This window comes from Balaenoptera borealis (assembly GCF_965194805.1).
Source record: "Balaenoptera borealis genome assembly, chromosome: 12".
Lineage (NCBI taxonomy): Eukaryota > Metazoa > Chordata > Mammalia > Artiodactyla > Balaenopteridae > Balaenoptera > Balaenoptera borealis.
Window position 1 is genome coordinate 104,805,478 of NC_138869.1, and position 13,546 is coordinate 104,819,023.

The 13,546-nt window shown below is 49.2% G+C and overlaps 1 protein-coding gene and 1 long non-coding RNA gene across 4 annotated transcripts in view; one reads left to right on the forward strand and one right to left on the reverse strand.

Annotated features, from left to right (window-relative positions):
- The window catches only part of LOC309607757 (uncharacterized protein), a 73,019-nt gene that overhangs the window by 27,307 nt on the left and 32,166 nt on the right, over window positions 1–13,546 (forward strand). Inside the window, exon 1 of one of the 3 annotated variants that reach the window (XM_082346653.1) lies at window positions 10,471–11,663. The exons of the other annotated variants lie outside the window; for them this stretch is intronic. Coding sequence (XP_082202779.1) covers window positions 11,538–11,663 — 126 coding nt within the window. The 5' untranslated portion in view covers window positions 10,471–11,537. Of the gene's footprint in view, window positions 1–10,470; window positions 11,664–13,546 lie in introns of those variants that run through there. 3 annotated transcript variants of the gene reach the window in all.
- On the reverse strand, window positions 5,753–13,505 carry LOC309607758. Its single transcript, XR_014232534.1, has 2 exons — window positions 12,313–13,505; window positions 5,753–8,694 (listed from the first exon to the last, which is right to left on the reverse strand). It is a non-coding gene; the product is annotated as an uncharacterized lncRNA (long non-coding RNA).

A 13,546-nucleotide genomic window follows, 5' to 3' on the forward strand; every position in this document is an offset into this window, starting at 1 on the left:
GCTTCAGATAGAAACTAGCCTCCCTCCCTGTTTGTTTCCATGTTAAGTAACCTGGTTCTTTTCTATTCTTTCTGGACCTTCGGCCTCCTTTGTTGGCATTGCTGCGCTGGCCTCCCTATCTGGGCATCCAGCGCCAACTGTGTTCCTGCGTTTGTCTGGATGACCTGATTTCACCTCAGGAGGTGAAGCTGTGAGAGCTCCCTGGGCGCCCTCCTCCAGCCATGGGCCAGGCCCCGGGGGTCCTATAAAAAATGTCCTTTCCCGGGTCCCACACTCCTGGAGATGGTCAGACCTCGCTTCCTGCATCAGTGACCTCTGGGCACTTCTTGTGCCCATCCAGCCTCCGCAGAGAAGGCGCCCTTTCTGTGTGGTCCTGCCGACCACGAGCCCTTCAGGGAGGCACGCTTTCTACCTGCCATATACTTGCTGGTTGACAAACTCTGGGCAGGCTTTTGTCCACTCAGCTGGTGCTTTAAGACTGTTGCTTGTTTTTGCCCCCTTTGTGCGTTTTGCAGGCCGTCAGCTCAGTAGATGATGTGTAAGCGGGGCTCAAACCAGCTCTGGCCACTGTGTCGTTAGTTCGTGTTAAGGGCAGAGTTAGAGAGACGCTCAGAGCTGTTTAAAAATGAGACTGGAGAAGCCGTGTGGCCCTCACACGTGGCTCCTTCCCCAGCCCTGTCTGTTTAATGAGGGGCTGGCCCCAAAGATGCAGAGCTGTCAAGAGGCTGAGGGATCCTTGGGAATTCCCAGAGGTCTGACCCATGGCTGCATCCTGACCTTTCTCCTCCATGGTCCCTATTTTTCTCAGGCATCAGCAGGAGATTGAGAATCCCTGGGTGTGCTGGGTGTCGGGTCATAGGCTCCAGGACAACAGTCCCAGCCCTGGGACATGGAAAATATGATGCCTTCAGCTGAGAACTGGAGGCTTGTCTCGGAAAAGAGGAAGAGCAAATTACTTGGAGATGGATCAACCTCCTTAGTGACCGCCAGTGGTGGGGACAAACTCCTGGTCCCACGAAGCGGCTTCATGGGCACTGCCAGGGCACCAGCTCCTGGCTCCATGCTGCTGCCCACTCTGCTCACGTGGTGAGCTCGTCCATGGAGAGGGGCACTGTCCCAACAAGGGGATTGCTCCGTCCACTGACCAAGTGTAGATGAGGCCCTTTCTAGACACCGAGAGCTGCTCTCCTCAGGGAATTAAAGGATGTCTTTTGCAAATGATTTTCCTTTCTTCTTCCTCATCTCCTCATTATGTTATTTACTTTAAACAATATACACAATGTCTTTCTTAAAGAAGACGAAACCTAGAATCTAGGGATCTATTTTCAGCACAGTGGCTTTTCCCAGATCGCTCCCGAGAGCTCGGCTTCATCTTGACAGCCTTTGGCTCTCCTGAGCTGAACACAAGGCTGGCCTGTGAGGGGTAGCTGCTCTTTGCCTCGGCGACTCTGGGGCAGCTGGGTAGGGGTAGACCGAGGTTTCCCTGCTGCTGTGCAGCGGTTCGCAAACCACCTCCCCAGGCCAGTGGCTCCTGCAGCTGGACCTGGTTGCATGCAATTCTGCAGCATTGCCTGGACTTCAGACAGATGCCAGGACTGGTGCATACTCCCTAATGCAAACACTAAAAGTAATGGGAGAAAGCGATCCCTTTGCACCCGGGTCGTGGTTTTGCAGTCGTGTTTGCTGACCCAGCACATCACGTTAGCTGCATCCTTTTTTTTTTTTTTTAATAAATTTATTTATTTATTTATTTTCGGCTGAGTTGGGTCTTTGTTGTTGCTCGCAGGCTTTCTCTAGTTGCGGCGAGCGGGCTACTCTTCTTTGCGGTGCCCAGACTTCTCATGCGGTGGCTTCTCTTGTTGCAGAGGACAGACTCTAGGCACGCGGGTTTCAGTAGTTGTGGCGCACGGGCTTTGTTGCTACCCGGCACGTGGGATCTTCCCAGACCAGGGCTCGAACCCGTGTCCCCTGCATTGGCAGGCGGATTCTTAACCACTGCGCCACCAGGGAAGCCCCGTTAGCTGCATCTTAATGAAAACATTTTTGGGTGGGGATGCGTGTCACGGGTGCTTTTATTAAACTGATTTCAGCATATCATTGACCCTGGTTCTCGATGGGGCACAGGGCTTCTTCTGGGGGTGCAGAACGGCCACTTATTCCTCAAAGTGGCCTCGAGGAAGTTAACGTCAAGGAAGGTCACCTCTCACTCTTCCTGCTCCATCTCCTTGCTCTGCTGGCTTTATTTTTACTTGAAGAGACAGCACAATGTTTTGCTGGAGGGTGAGTGCCTGGGAGAGTCATTTTCCGGGGGAGGAAGTGGGGATATTGGCACAAGGAAAACCTTATGTTCTAACGGCATTTGTTTGTCTAGGTTTTTTCCTGCTGTGGCTCAAAAAGTTGGAAATTCGGATCTCCTTAGGAAGGTCGGCAGTTTGCTTTAATGGTACACAAATGGGTCCTTAAAAAAACCAACCGCCCCCTGGCTGGTCTGGGTTGGAGGCCAAGCTGAGCTACAAAACCTCCTCTGTGCAGGGTGATAACTCCTAGATGCTGCAGCCTGGGCCCCCCTTGGAAGGGTGCTGGTCCAACCCTGGCAAGCCATTACCATTCACTTTGCACGCCTCCCAGAAAGAAAGCACCCTCAGACATCACCGAGGCGTTTCCAGGCCTCTGCTGTGCCGTCCTCCTGCCCCACCCGCCCCTATTGCTGAGCAGAGCAGCCGGGTTTGAGCAGCACCGGGCCACCCCCTCACCCGTGTGCTCCCCAAGGGGGCTGGGGTGGGAAGAACTGGCCAGCGTTTCCTCTGCCATCCCTGCTGCCCTCACCCCCAGATCTCTCTTCTTGGCACTTAGCTCATTTCCCAACAGATTTCCAAAATAGAACTAAATTCAGATCATCAAAGAGCATTGCCTGGGGCAGGGCACATGCTAATCAGGCTGGGGCCCCAGACCCGCGCCTGACTCTGTTGGGCCCTCCGGGCGGTCCCTTGCTTGGCTCTGTGCCGCCCCCGCCCCCTGATCTGCGAGTCCTGGGAAAGCAGAGGGCCTGGCCGTCTTTCTCCTTCGACACTCTGACCACGTAGATCACAATCCAGAGGAGCCCAGACGGTCACGCAGCTCCTGCCTGGTCAGGACATGCGGGGCATGGAAGAACTAGGACTTCGGTGTCCCCGAGAGGCGGTACAAGTTGAAAACGTAATGAGATGCACAGCAAGGTTTAGATTGGATTCATAAGTGACCGGTTTATAGGCTTTTCAAAGGGACCCAGGAAGTACTCGTATGTAAGCCTCTGCTCTGGGGCAGGGGACACATGAAGCAGACGGGGTCCTTGCGTTCAAAGAGCTTCCAGTCTGGGAGGGAAACGAGATGTGCAAGCAGCTGGCTGGCAGGTGAGAGACCTCCTCCCGCCCCCATGAGACAAGCCTTCCTGCCCCACCTGCTTCCAGACCTTTCTCAGCCCAGATGGACACAAAGGACCACAGATTAGACTCCATTGGTCTTGGAGAGTAATGAATATGTTTGCTAAACAATTCAGGGGGCTGTGAAGAGGTGAGGGATTGGGCATTACGCGGACGAACGCAGTGGAAACTTTTGGGAAAAGGCACCCCCTGACCCATCTGCCTCTCTGGCTCCTGGCCTCCTGAGATGGATGAAATCTCTCCTCTCTTACTGTCCTGTGTCCTGCTGCTTGGCTGTCTCATTCCTCTCTCCCCTTGGCCACCTCACACCACATCCCCCCTCCCCCCTCCCTCCCCTCCCCCCCACTTCCCTTCCTCACTTACTTTCTCTGCTTCTCTGCGTCGCTCCCTTCAATGGGCTCTTTTCAGTGGCTCTGTTGGCCCCTCTCAGCCTCTTCACAGGTTCTTTCCTACCACGTCCCCCATAAGTCAGGGGAGGCTTCAGGGGGACAGAGCAAGCAAGGGGGGCAGTCCTTGGTGACAGTGCTGAGCTTTACCTGGGCCCCAAGCTCCTGGATAACGGCAAAGCTTAATCCTCCCAAGCGCTGTGACTGAGCTCTCCCACCTTGTGTGTTCTGGGGAATGACTTACTGCAGAGACCACTCTCCCTCCACAGACTTAGACAAGACCCACTGTTATGGGCTGAATGTGTCCCCCGCAAATTCATGTGTTAAATCCTAATGCCCAACACCTCAGAACGTGACTGTATTTGGAGATGGGCCTTTAAAGTGGTGATTAAGTTAAAATGAGGTCATGGGGGGTGGGGCCTAAGCCAATGATTGGTGACCCTGTAAGGAGTAGCTGTCAGGACACAGACACACACAAAAGGGAGACCACTTGAGGACACAGGGAGGAAGTGGCATCCACATGGCAAGGAGAGAGGCCTCGGGAGAAACCAGCCCTGCCAGTACTTCTAGCCTGTAGAACTGTGAGAACATAAATTTCTGTGGTTTAAGCTCCCTAGTCCATGCTATTTGTTACAGCAACCTCTGCTGACTGATACACCCACTCATTCTTGTGACCCCATGAGACCCCATGTTCACCTGTGACAAGGCCAGACACAGACCCTCCAAATTCCCATCTTTGTTTCATAAGTGATTAGCTGAACTATTTGCCCCTCAAAACTAGCTAGACACAGGGGGAGACATCTCTTGTTCAGCTGACAGACTCCCTTGATTATAAAAAACATCCCGACTGTGAAATCACCCACCTGTGACTCGTCCTCTCCTCCCTCTGAAAGTCTAGACACACCCATAGCCGAGACACCCTGGTCTTCAGAGCTGGGATTCTCTCCCGACTGCAATAGCCTGAGTGCAGTCAGTGCCTTTACCTCTTTGTTTTTCATTTTTTCACATTAGAAACTATTATTAATTGAGCACTTGCTATGGGTAAGGCACCGTTCTAAGGACTATACATGTATTATTTCATTTAATCCTCACAATAACCCTAGGAGCTGTGCATGTTTCCCCCTATTTTTTTGAAGAGGAAAACTGAGTAACTTCTCATGTCCCATGAGAGGACACGGCAGATTTGGGATTCACAGGCAGAGTTCTTTCTCTATATTCTGTGCTATGGCTATGAATTCTCCCACATTAACCATTAATACATTTGTTCTTGCTATACTAATAATAGAGATGGAAAGTGCTCTGGAAGGCCAGGAATTAAGAGGTTGGGGAAAGCTTATGAGAAGGTGGCATTTGAGGGGTGTATTGGAGGCTGGAAAAGGCTTTGTTGAGTAGAGATGAGGAAGGACGTTGCAGGTCAAGAACAGGCTCTGTGTCCTTCAATTAGAATCGGGCTCTGGACTCAGGAGAGCTTTTTGGGACCAAGATGCAGACTTAGGAACCATCTGCATGCAAGCAATGAGGGATGTGAGAGAGCCTTTCAGAGCAGCAGCAGGATTGATGAGTTAGTGGAAAAGGAAAAAAAGCATAGACTACTTTTTCAGGAAGTGTGATAGTAAACGAATAGAGAAAAATGTGAAAATAATTGAGGGGCCAGCAGGCAGGGTCAAGCAAGTGCCTGAAAATACAGGTAATGGTGACTTCCCTAACCCCTAGAAATATTGAGCTTCACTCTTCTCCAGGCACTGGGCTAAGCATAACCTTATCTGGTCCTTTCCCAAACCCTGTGAGGCGGGTATCATAACCATCTCTGTATTACCGATGAGGAAACTGAAGCTCAGAAAGGAACTTGCAGGATACAGAGCAACTGGAACGTTCATTCATACACGGCTGGTGGGAATACGAATTGGTACCGCTGTCTTTGAAAACAGTTTGGCATTTTAAAAAAACTTTATTTATTTATTTATTTTTGGCTGTGTTGGGTCTTCATTTCTGTGCGAGGGCTTTCTCCAGTTGCAGCGAGCGGGGGCCACTCTTCATCGCGGTGCGCGGGCCTCTCACTATCGCGGCCTCTCTTGTTGCGGAGCACAGGCTCCAGACGCGCAGGTTCAGTAGTTGTGGCTCACGGGCCCAGTTGCTCCGCGGCATGTGGGATCCTCCCAGACCAGGGCTCGAACCCGTGTCCCCTGCATTGGCAGGCAGACTCTCAACCACTGCGGCACCAGGGAAGCCCAGTTTGGCATTTTTTACAAAGTTAAACATATACTTACCATAAGACCTAGCATTTGCTCTCTGAGTAATTCATTCTTTTCAAAAGAAATGAAAACATGTCTACGTAGAGACTTCACCACTAGTCCTCACAACAGTATTATTCATAGTAGCCCCAAAATGGACACAGCCCAACTGTCCATCAATGGGTCAATGGATAAACAAGTTGGGGTATCCGTACGATGAGTCGCTACTTTGCAATAAAAAAACCCCAAACTACTAAGATGTGCACTCACCATGGCTGAATTGAATAACGCATTATATTGAGAGAAAGTAGCCACGCACAAAAAGAGTACAAACAGCATACGACATGATTTTGTTTATATCAAGCTCTTGAAAAAACAAATCTCATCTACAGTGACAGAAAGCAGATCAGTGGTTGCCCGGGGCTGAGCATGAAGAGGATTGTCTGGGAAGGGGCCTCGCAGGAGCATTTTTGAGTGATTGAAATGCTTTTACCTTGACTGTGATGGTAGTTACACAGGTATACATTCGTCACATAGGAGTACTTTATTGCATGCAAATTATAAAGTTAATATAAATTTAGAAACGAAAAAGAAACAGTCACATGTACTGACATGGAATACTTTAAAAATAGGTCACAGAAAAATAAGCCTAGAATTACATTAAAAATAATAAAATTTTAATCACCTCCCCATCTATGTAAATGCATGGTGAAGGATCCAGAAAAAAGTGCAGCAAAGTGTTAACTGGATGTCACCCAAGGGGAAAGGAGTGAGATGGAGGGGGACTTTCCTTTTACAGTTAGTATATGTTCCTTCTGTATCGTTTGGCTTTTATAATCAGTATGTATGTATTATTTGTATATTGGTTTTTAAAAAAAGGTGAAAAAAGAAACACACACAGAAAAACTCATGTCCCAATTCCCACGAGTCTCATCCCAGTTCTGACTCCAAAGTTGGAAGCTAAGAGCCGCTAGGCGTGGGGCTCCGCCACGAAGGACCACAGTTGCCTGCCCATCAACTCCAGGAACAGGGCACCAGGCAGAAAGGGCAGGGGTGCTCCTCGCACGCTCTCCTGGGCTCTGGCCACTCTGGTGGCTCCACAGGTTATGTGGAAACACAAACCATGTGGAGGAATGCCTCGGACACTCCCAGTGTCCTGTATAATTTGTCTGCAAAGCCAAGATAATTGTGAGCAATTTTTTGGTTGTTGTTGGTAAGTGTTTTCTAGGGACAACCAAATAATCTAGTTTCCTCTTGATCAGTGGCTCTTAACTGGGGGAAACTTTGCCCCTCAGGGGACATCTGGCAGTGTCTGGAGATCCTTTTGGTTGTCACAACCTGAGGGGCAGAGGTGCCACCAGCCCCTAGCAGGCAGGGGCCAGGGAGGCTGCTACACACCCACCAAGACAGGACAGCCCCACAGCAAAGGGTCATCCTGCGCGAAGCGTCAGCCCCGCCCAGGCTGGGAGACCCTGATGCAGGCAGCACTGCGTCTGTGATACTCTCCAATCTGACTCAAGAAATAAAAAGAAATCACCCAGTTTGCTTTAGTGATGGAAGTTGATGCTTATAGAAGTGTTCTGTCTTGAAGTATTACGAGCTGCAGTGTGGAAACAGAAACAGAACAGTCTTCTTGTTTCTGGACAAAAGTTGGCCTTGGGCAAATACATGCTGTTGGGAGAGAACTTGGCCAGGAGCACGGTGCCCTGGGTCCTTGCTCTGCAGCACTGCCATGTGTCTTTGGGAGTTCTGCTCTCCTCGGGGTGGAAATAAGTGTCTTCGGCTCTCTTCTGGCTCTAACAGTTTCTATTCTCTAACAAGTCCATGCATGAGTCAGTGTGGAGAGTTGCTAAAGCACAACAGGAAGAAGGAAGGAGAAGCCCGTGGTGCTCTGCCCTTCCACACCCAGCTGTGCCCCCCGCGTGCCCGGCTTCCCCTCCCTACACGGGCCTGAGAAGCAGCTGTTGAGAAAGGCGGGGGTGGGGAGGCAGGAAGGCTGGCCAGGGGGAGGTCCCCAAAGGCTGGCCAGGGCACTGTGCCAACTCGGGGCAGAGGGACCTCTGTGAGACTTGCTTCCACACTGGGGTCCGGGGAGCTGTGACATGCCATTTATTCTCCAGAAAGAAATGATGACTGGTCCCAACATTTTGATGCCACTCTTTGAGAAGATCTATGCTCTTTTCTGGGACGAATTATCGCTCACTTTCTGTAGTTCTTATTAGTCTCAACTCCAGAAGCTGAATTTTTTTCTTTGGTATTCATGCAAGAGGTTTGAGTTGTTTTGTTTGTTCTGTTTTCTGAAACAACTGAGAATAGGTGATTCTAAAAATATACCTAGTAGACACTTTTTATAGGTCATCTATACACATGGTAAGACATTTAAATATGAAAAAGGGTATACAGTGAAAAATAAGTCTTCTTCCCATCTCCGGGGTAGATGTTCCTTGTTTTCTTCTCAAAATGGTCCCAGGGGAACTGAAGAAGTTGGAGAATTGCTGCTTTAGGGGAGCGAACACCAAACTGAGGGGGCTCTTTCTTGTGACGTCTTAGGAAAGGAGGCCGGAGGGGTCAGAGTCCAGGAAGATGACACTCAGTTCTGGACAGACATCCACAGCGAGACAGACCACTGCACACAGCTTAGGTGGTTGCCCTGATGCTCTATCAATAGAAGAAAAGGAGAAAAAGTCAAGGAATAGGAACAAGGCAAGAAACTGAGGCTTTCGGAATTACAGGCTGGAGTTCTACTGGTTTTCTTCCGGAATAGTCCACACTGGTGTATTAGCCAACCACTTCTGATTTTCCTTCTATGTGATCATTTTCAGAGTAAGTGCTTGGCTAATACAGGGAAGTAACACAAGTTAGAAAGAATAGGATAAGGTTTCTTCGTCTTCTGTGTTTTCTTAGAACTCTGTTGTCTTCTTTTTTTGTTTAGCGTGGCCTTTAGGGGCCGTTGGTGCCCCCAGTTACTCAGTGCCGGTGTATCACGCTTGAATCTCACTGGATTCCCGGGCGTGTGGATACCCTGGGGTTCTGTGCTCCTGGCATCAGGATCGTATGAATGAGGCAACAGGGAAGGGTGGTCACCACATTGCATACGCCTCCTCTGCTCACGTGCATGTTTCACTGCTCCTAAAGAGCAATGAAAAACACAAGTTCAAAGATAAAATTATTAGAAATTTCAAGATGGCAACAGCAAAGCATTAAACCAAGCGTGGGACCCTTGTGAGCACAGGACCCTGTGAACCTTCACAGATGGACGACCTGTGAAGTCGCCCTGCTGGTCTGGATGTGAAACCAGGACTTCTAGGGGCTCTGGAGACCGTGCGACAAGATGCCTAGGGCCAACACCAGTGCCCTGAGGATGGGAGAGCCAAGAGCTCGAAGGAACTTGGGTTCCTGATGACATCATTGAACCACTGGTTTTAATCCCCTGGGAACTTACTGGACTTCTTATCACCTGAGATAAAAACGTCCTTGTTTTTAAAGCTGGTTGCAGCTGAGTGTTCTGTTTCTTGCAGTCAAAAGCACTCTAATGGATGTAGTGGGACATTCTGTCCTTAGTGGGTAAGCACCAACCTGTTTTACTTCCTTTTTCCTCCCTGGCTGTGTGTCTCTGCTCCCTGCTGCTGACAAAGGTGGACACATAAAACTAAGGGCCACCTATTCCATCCAGATAAGACTTTGGAACTTAGAAGACTGAAGCGACCGAGCTGGCAACCAGGCCCTGCTGTCAGATTTCGGATGGAACGCCATCCCACACCATCCCGAGCCGAGACACCTGCCATCCTTAAGATGCTGCATTTACCTGCACTGCCCTCTTCAGGCCAATGGATGACCTTGTAAGAGTCACCCGTGACCTGAAGAAGCCTGGTCCAGTCACACCCAGGGTTAAACCAACTCAGGGAGTCTCTCTGCCTCTCTGTGTTCGTTCCTCAGGCTTCCAACTTCCGAGTCATTCAATTTAGGAGTTAAAAAAATATAATAGTAAAAAATTAGTAAATCTGAGACCCCCAGAAAGTGACGTCAGAAAACATTAGCTAAGCAGCATAGCTATAGAAAATCCTTGTAGATACTTAGACAATTCTACCGGCCTGCAAATGTTTCCTCATCCTTCCTGGACTTGAGAAGTGCCCACACGTGCTGAAATTGCTTCTGGGAATTGTACAGACTGGTCTTACAGACTCAAAGCCATCTCCCTTGTAATGAACACAAGTCGCTGGAGACCGCTGACAGGGACAGTTTGGCAATCTTGTTATCAACCTTCTCAAGTGCCTGCAATCCTTAGAATCACAGAAGTTTATGGTTGGAAAAGTCCCACAGAGTTTAAGCCCTACCTGATCTAGCCCTCCCGTGGAGGTCATTGAGACACAGGTGTGATCTGCTCAAGGTCAGCAGTTGACGCCTACCTGGGGTGAGGTGTTTTGATCTCCTGCCCCCCTCCGCTCCCTCACCGCTCATGCCAATTTATTACAGGTCCTATTTCTACAGCCTACACTGATTGGTTTAAGTTCACAGGACATTCTCTTTAGTATAAGATTACACTTTTTTTCCCTATTACTTCCCCCTCTCCTCCCTCCTCCCCCAAAGCTGCCGAGTGTCCAGCTGAGATCAGTTAAAAGGACCTTCCTGCCAAGTGGGTTCTGCCCAGGCGGCAGATCTGCAGAGCTGGGTCCAAGGGGAATCTTGTCTTTATTCTTTCTGATATGTGTTTCACATCAGCCTTGAGCTAATTTTGTCAGGCTCAGAAATGTGCCCAAGTGACTCTGTGAATACTTAGAATAGCAGAATGTTGAATTTAGAATGTAGTCTTGCAGTTCTCTAACCATGCTCCAGGGAACCCCAGGGGGTTCCTTAAGGGGTGCCTTCTGTGAGCAGGTGGGCTGGGGAGCTCTAAGAGCAGGTGGGGTGGGGAGCTGAGCAGACCTTCTTCCCCTCCCCTGAGTCATTTTATTCAACTGGGGGCACTGGGGAAGATTTCTCAAGAAGAAAGGTTTCAATGCTACAAAATGGCTTATCACAATGGATCTGGTCCATCTGGAATATGATGAGATGACTGGATCTGGACAGCCATTTTGGATCATGAGACAGAAGCCATCTGTGGAGGGTGATGAAGCCACAAAATAAGACAAACTCAAGCCCCACTGGTCATGGTCTGCCTAGGTTCATGGGAGAGAAAGCTCAATTTCTAACTAAATATGGGGAAGTGGAGGCTCGGCAGGAGGGTAGAGGAACTGTGATCTCTCCATGCAAAGGTGCACCACCTGCTAGTGACAGAGCAGGGCTGGAAAACTGGTCTGCAGGCTGCCCCTCAGGAGTCACCTTGTGGAGAGAACTCAGCGCCTCTAAGAGCCGTGTGTGTGGCTTGGCTGAGAGGTGGAGCTGCTGGAACCAGCTCTACGGTGGCTGCTCATCTGGGAAGGGAGGGGGACGAAATCAACACGGACCGAGTGACTCCTGGGTGACAGACACTGAAAACCTATCCATGCCCCGGCTCCGAGCAGATGCCCCCAGCCCCTGTCCTGTGGCAGCCCCCTGGGACAGACACTGCCCTGCCTGCCTTTCCTCTGAGCCTCAGGACAGCAGCAGGAGAAGCTGCAGCCTGTCTCCGCGGTGCAGGCCCTGAGAAGGTAGGTGACACAGGGCAGCGCAGCTGGTAAGGGGCAGGGCCACCTCCAAACCGTCTCCTGGACCCCAGCCTGCTGTGCTGGGCTATACCACATCCCAAGACACTTCTTATTTTGTTTAAAGCCTCAGGAAGTCAGCAGCTGCCGGTAGCACATGAGCCTTCCAACTACTTGAAACTCAGTAACATAGAATAGAATAGAATAGAATAGAATAGAATAGAATAGAATAGAATAGAATAAAATAGAATAGAATAGAATAAAGTAAAATAGAATAGAATAAAATAAAGTAAAATAGAATAGAATAAAATAAAGTAAAATAGAATAGAATAGAATAAAATAAAGTAAAATAGAATAGAATAGAATAAAGTAAAATAGAATAGAATAAAATAAAGTAAAATAGAATAGAATAAAATAAAGTAAAATAGAATAGAATAGAATAAAATAAAGTAAAATAGAATAGAATAGAATAAAATAAAGTAAAATAGAATAGAATAGAATAAAATAAGATAAAGTAAAATAGAATAGAATAGAATAAAATAGAACAGAATAGAATAGAATAGAATAAAATAGGATAGAATAGAATAAAATAAAATAAAATAGAATAAAATAAAGTAAAATAGAATAGAATAAAATAACTTGAATTTTCCCTTACCCATCTGGAGAGTGGCAGGCCTGCCTCCATGCCCGTTCTCGCGGGGACACTGCCGTCATGAAGTGGAGTCCTGAGCTGCCTCCCTATCCAGAGGCTTCCATGAGTCACCACATGCAGCCCAGCCCGGCTGGAAAACATTGCTCATCCTGCCTCAGCTTTGGGCGGGTCTGAGAGCAGCTGCCGCCCCGGGGACCCGCGGGGCCTGTGAACGAGTGACGGGGCGATCACGGTCGTGTGCTGCGCAGGTTGAAGTGTGCATGAGGCGCCAGCCTTCCGTGGTGCAAGAAGTTTCCAACTGTCTTTCAGTAAATGGTGTGTCTCGACAGCTGCAGCAGCTCTGGGAGGCATTTCAGCCCAGTTTGTTTGCCCAGTTTGAGGCTTCTTTCTGCTGGACCCCGTCCAGCCTCTTGATCATCTAAATGTTCTTCGCAGAGACTGGGGGTCATTTTGAATAAGTGGGACTGATGTGCGTGCCGGGAGGGGAGGGGTGATGGGGAGAAGAACGGGAAGGGAAGCACGGGGGTCTGTACTAACTCTCCTGGGACGTGTGACGCTGTCATCCCTCTGAACACCGGCCTTTTCAGCGCTCATACTCACCGTCTTTGTTCCCCGCTTTTAGGGGATGTGTTTAAAAGTCGGTGGTAGTGATGGGCCTGGCGGTGGGGTCTGAATATCATGGCTTGAACTCGAGGCTTGCTTTGCCAGCTCTAGAGGTAAACACACTGTCCCTCAATTTAAAAATTAAACCATAAATCTTCATGAAGACATTCAAACTTAAATGGTAAACTGAATGAAGTATTCCAAGTGAGCACAAAAACGTATGAAGAAATTCAAGCCACAGCCTCCTTTGGCATCTTTCTCCTTAATTTTTAACTAGTTATTAACTTACGATCATAGCCTCTCCCACTGGAAAGAGATACTTTTTGACTTCACTTCTAAAGAAGAAACCGCCTCTCTGAGGCAGCTCAGTTTGAATATTCCATTTATTTATTTATTTTTGTGCAAACTAAGCAAAGGACAGGGCAATTCTCAGCAAAGTATCTCTGGGCAGATCGACGCCAAAGATGAGCCCTGGGGAGGGGCTTGGTGGCCCTGGCCCCTGGGTGGCTGGAGCGGCTGTGGTTTGGTCAGCAGGAGTGGCCGCTGCCTGCCCCACCCTGACCCCTTCTCACGTGGGTGAACACCTGGCAGTGCATCCCTGCTCCCCCCACCCCTGGGCTGGGCTCTGCAGCAA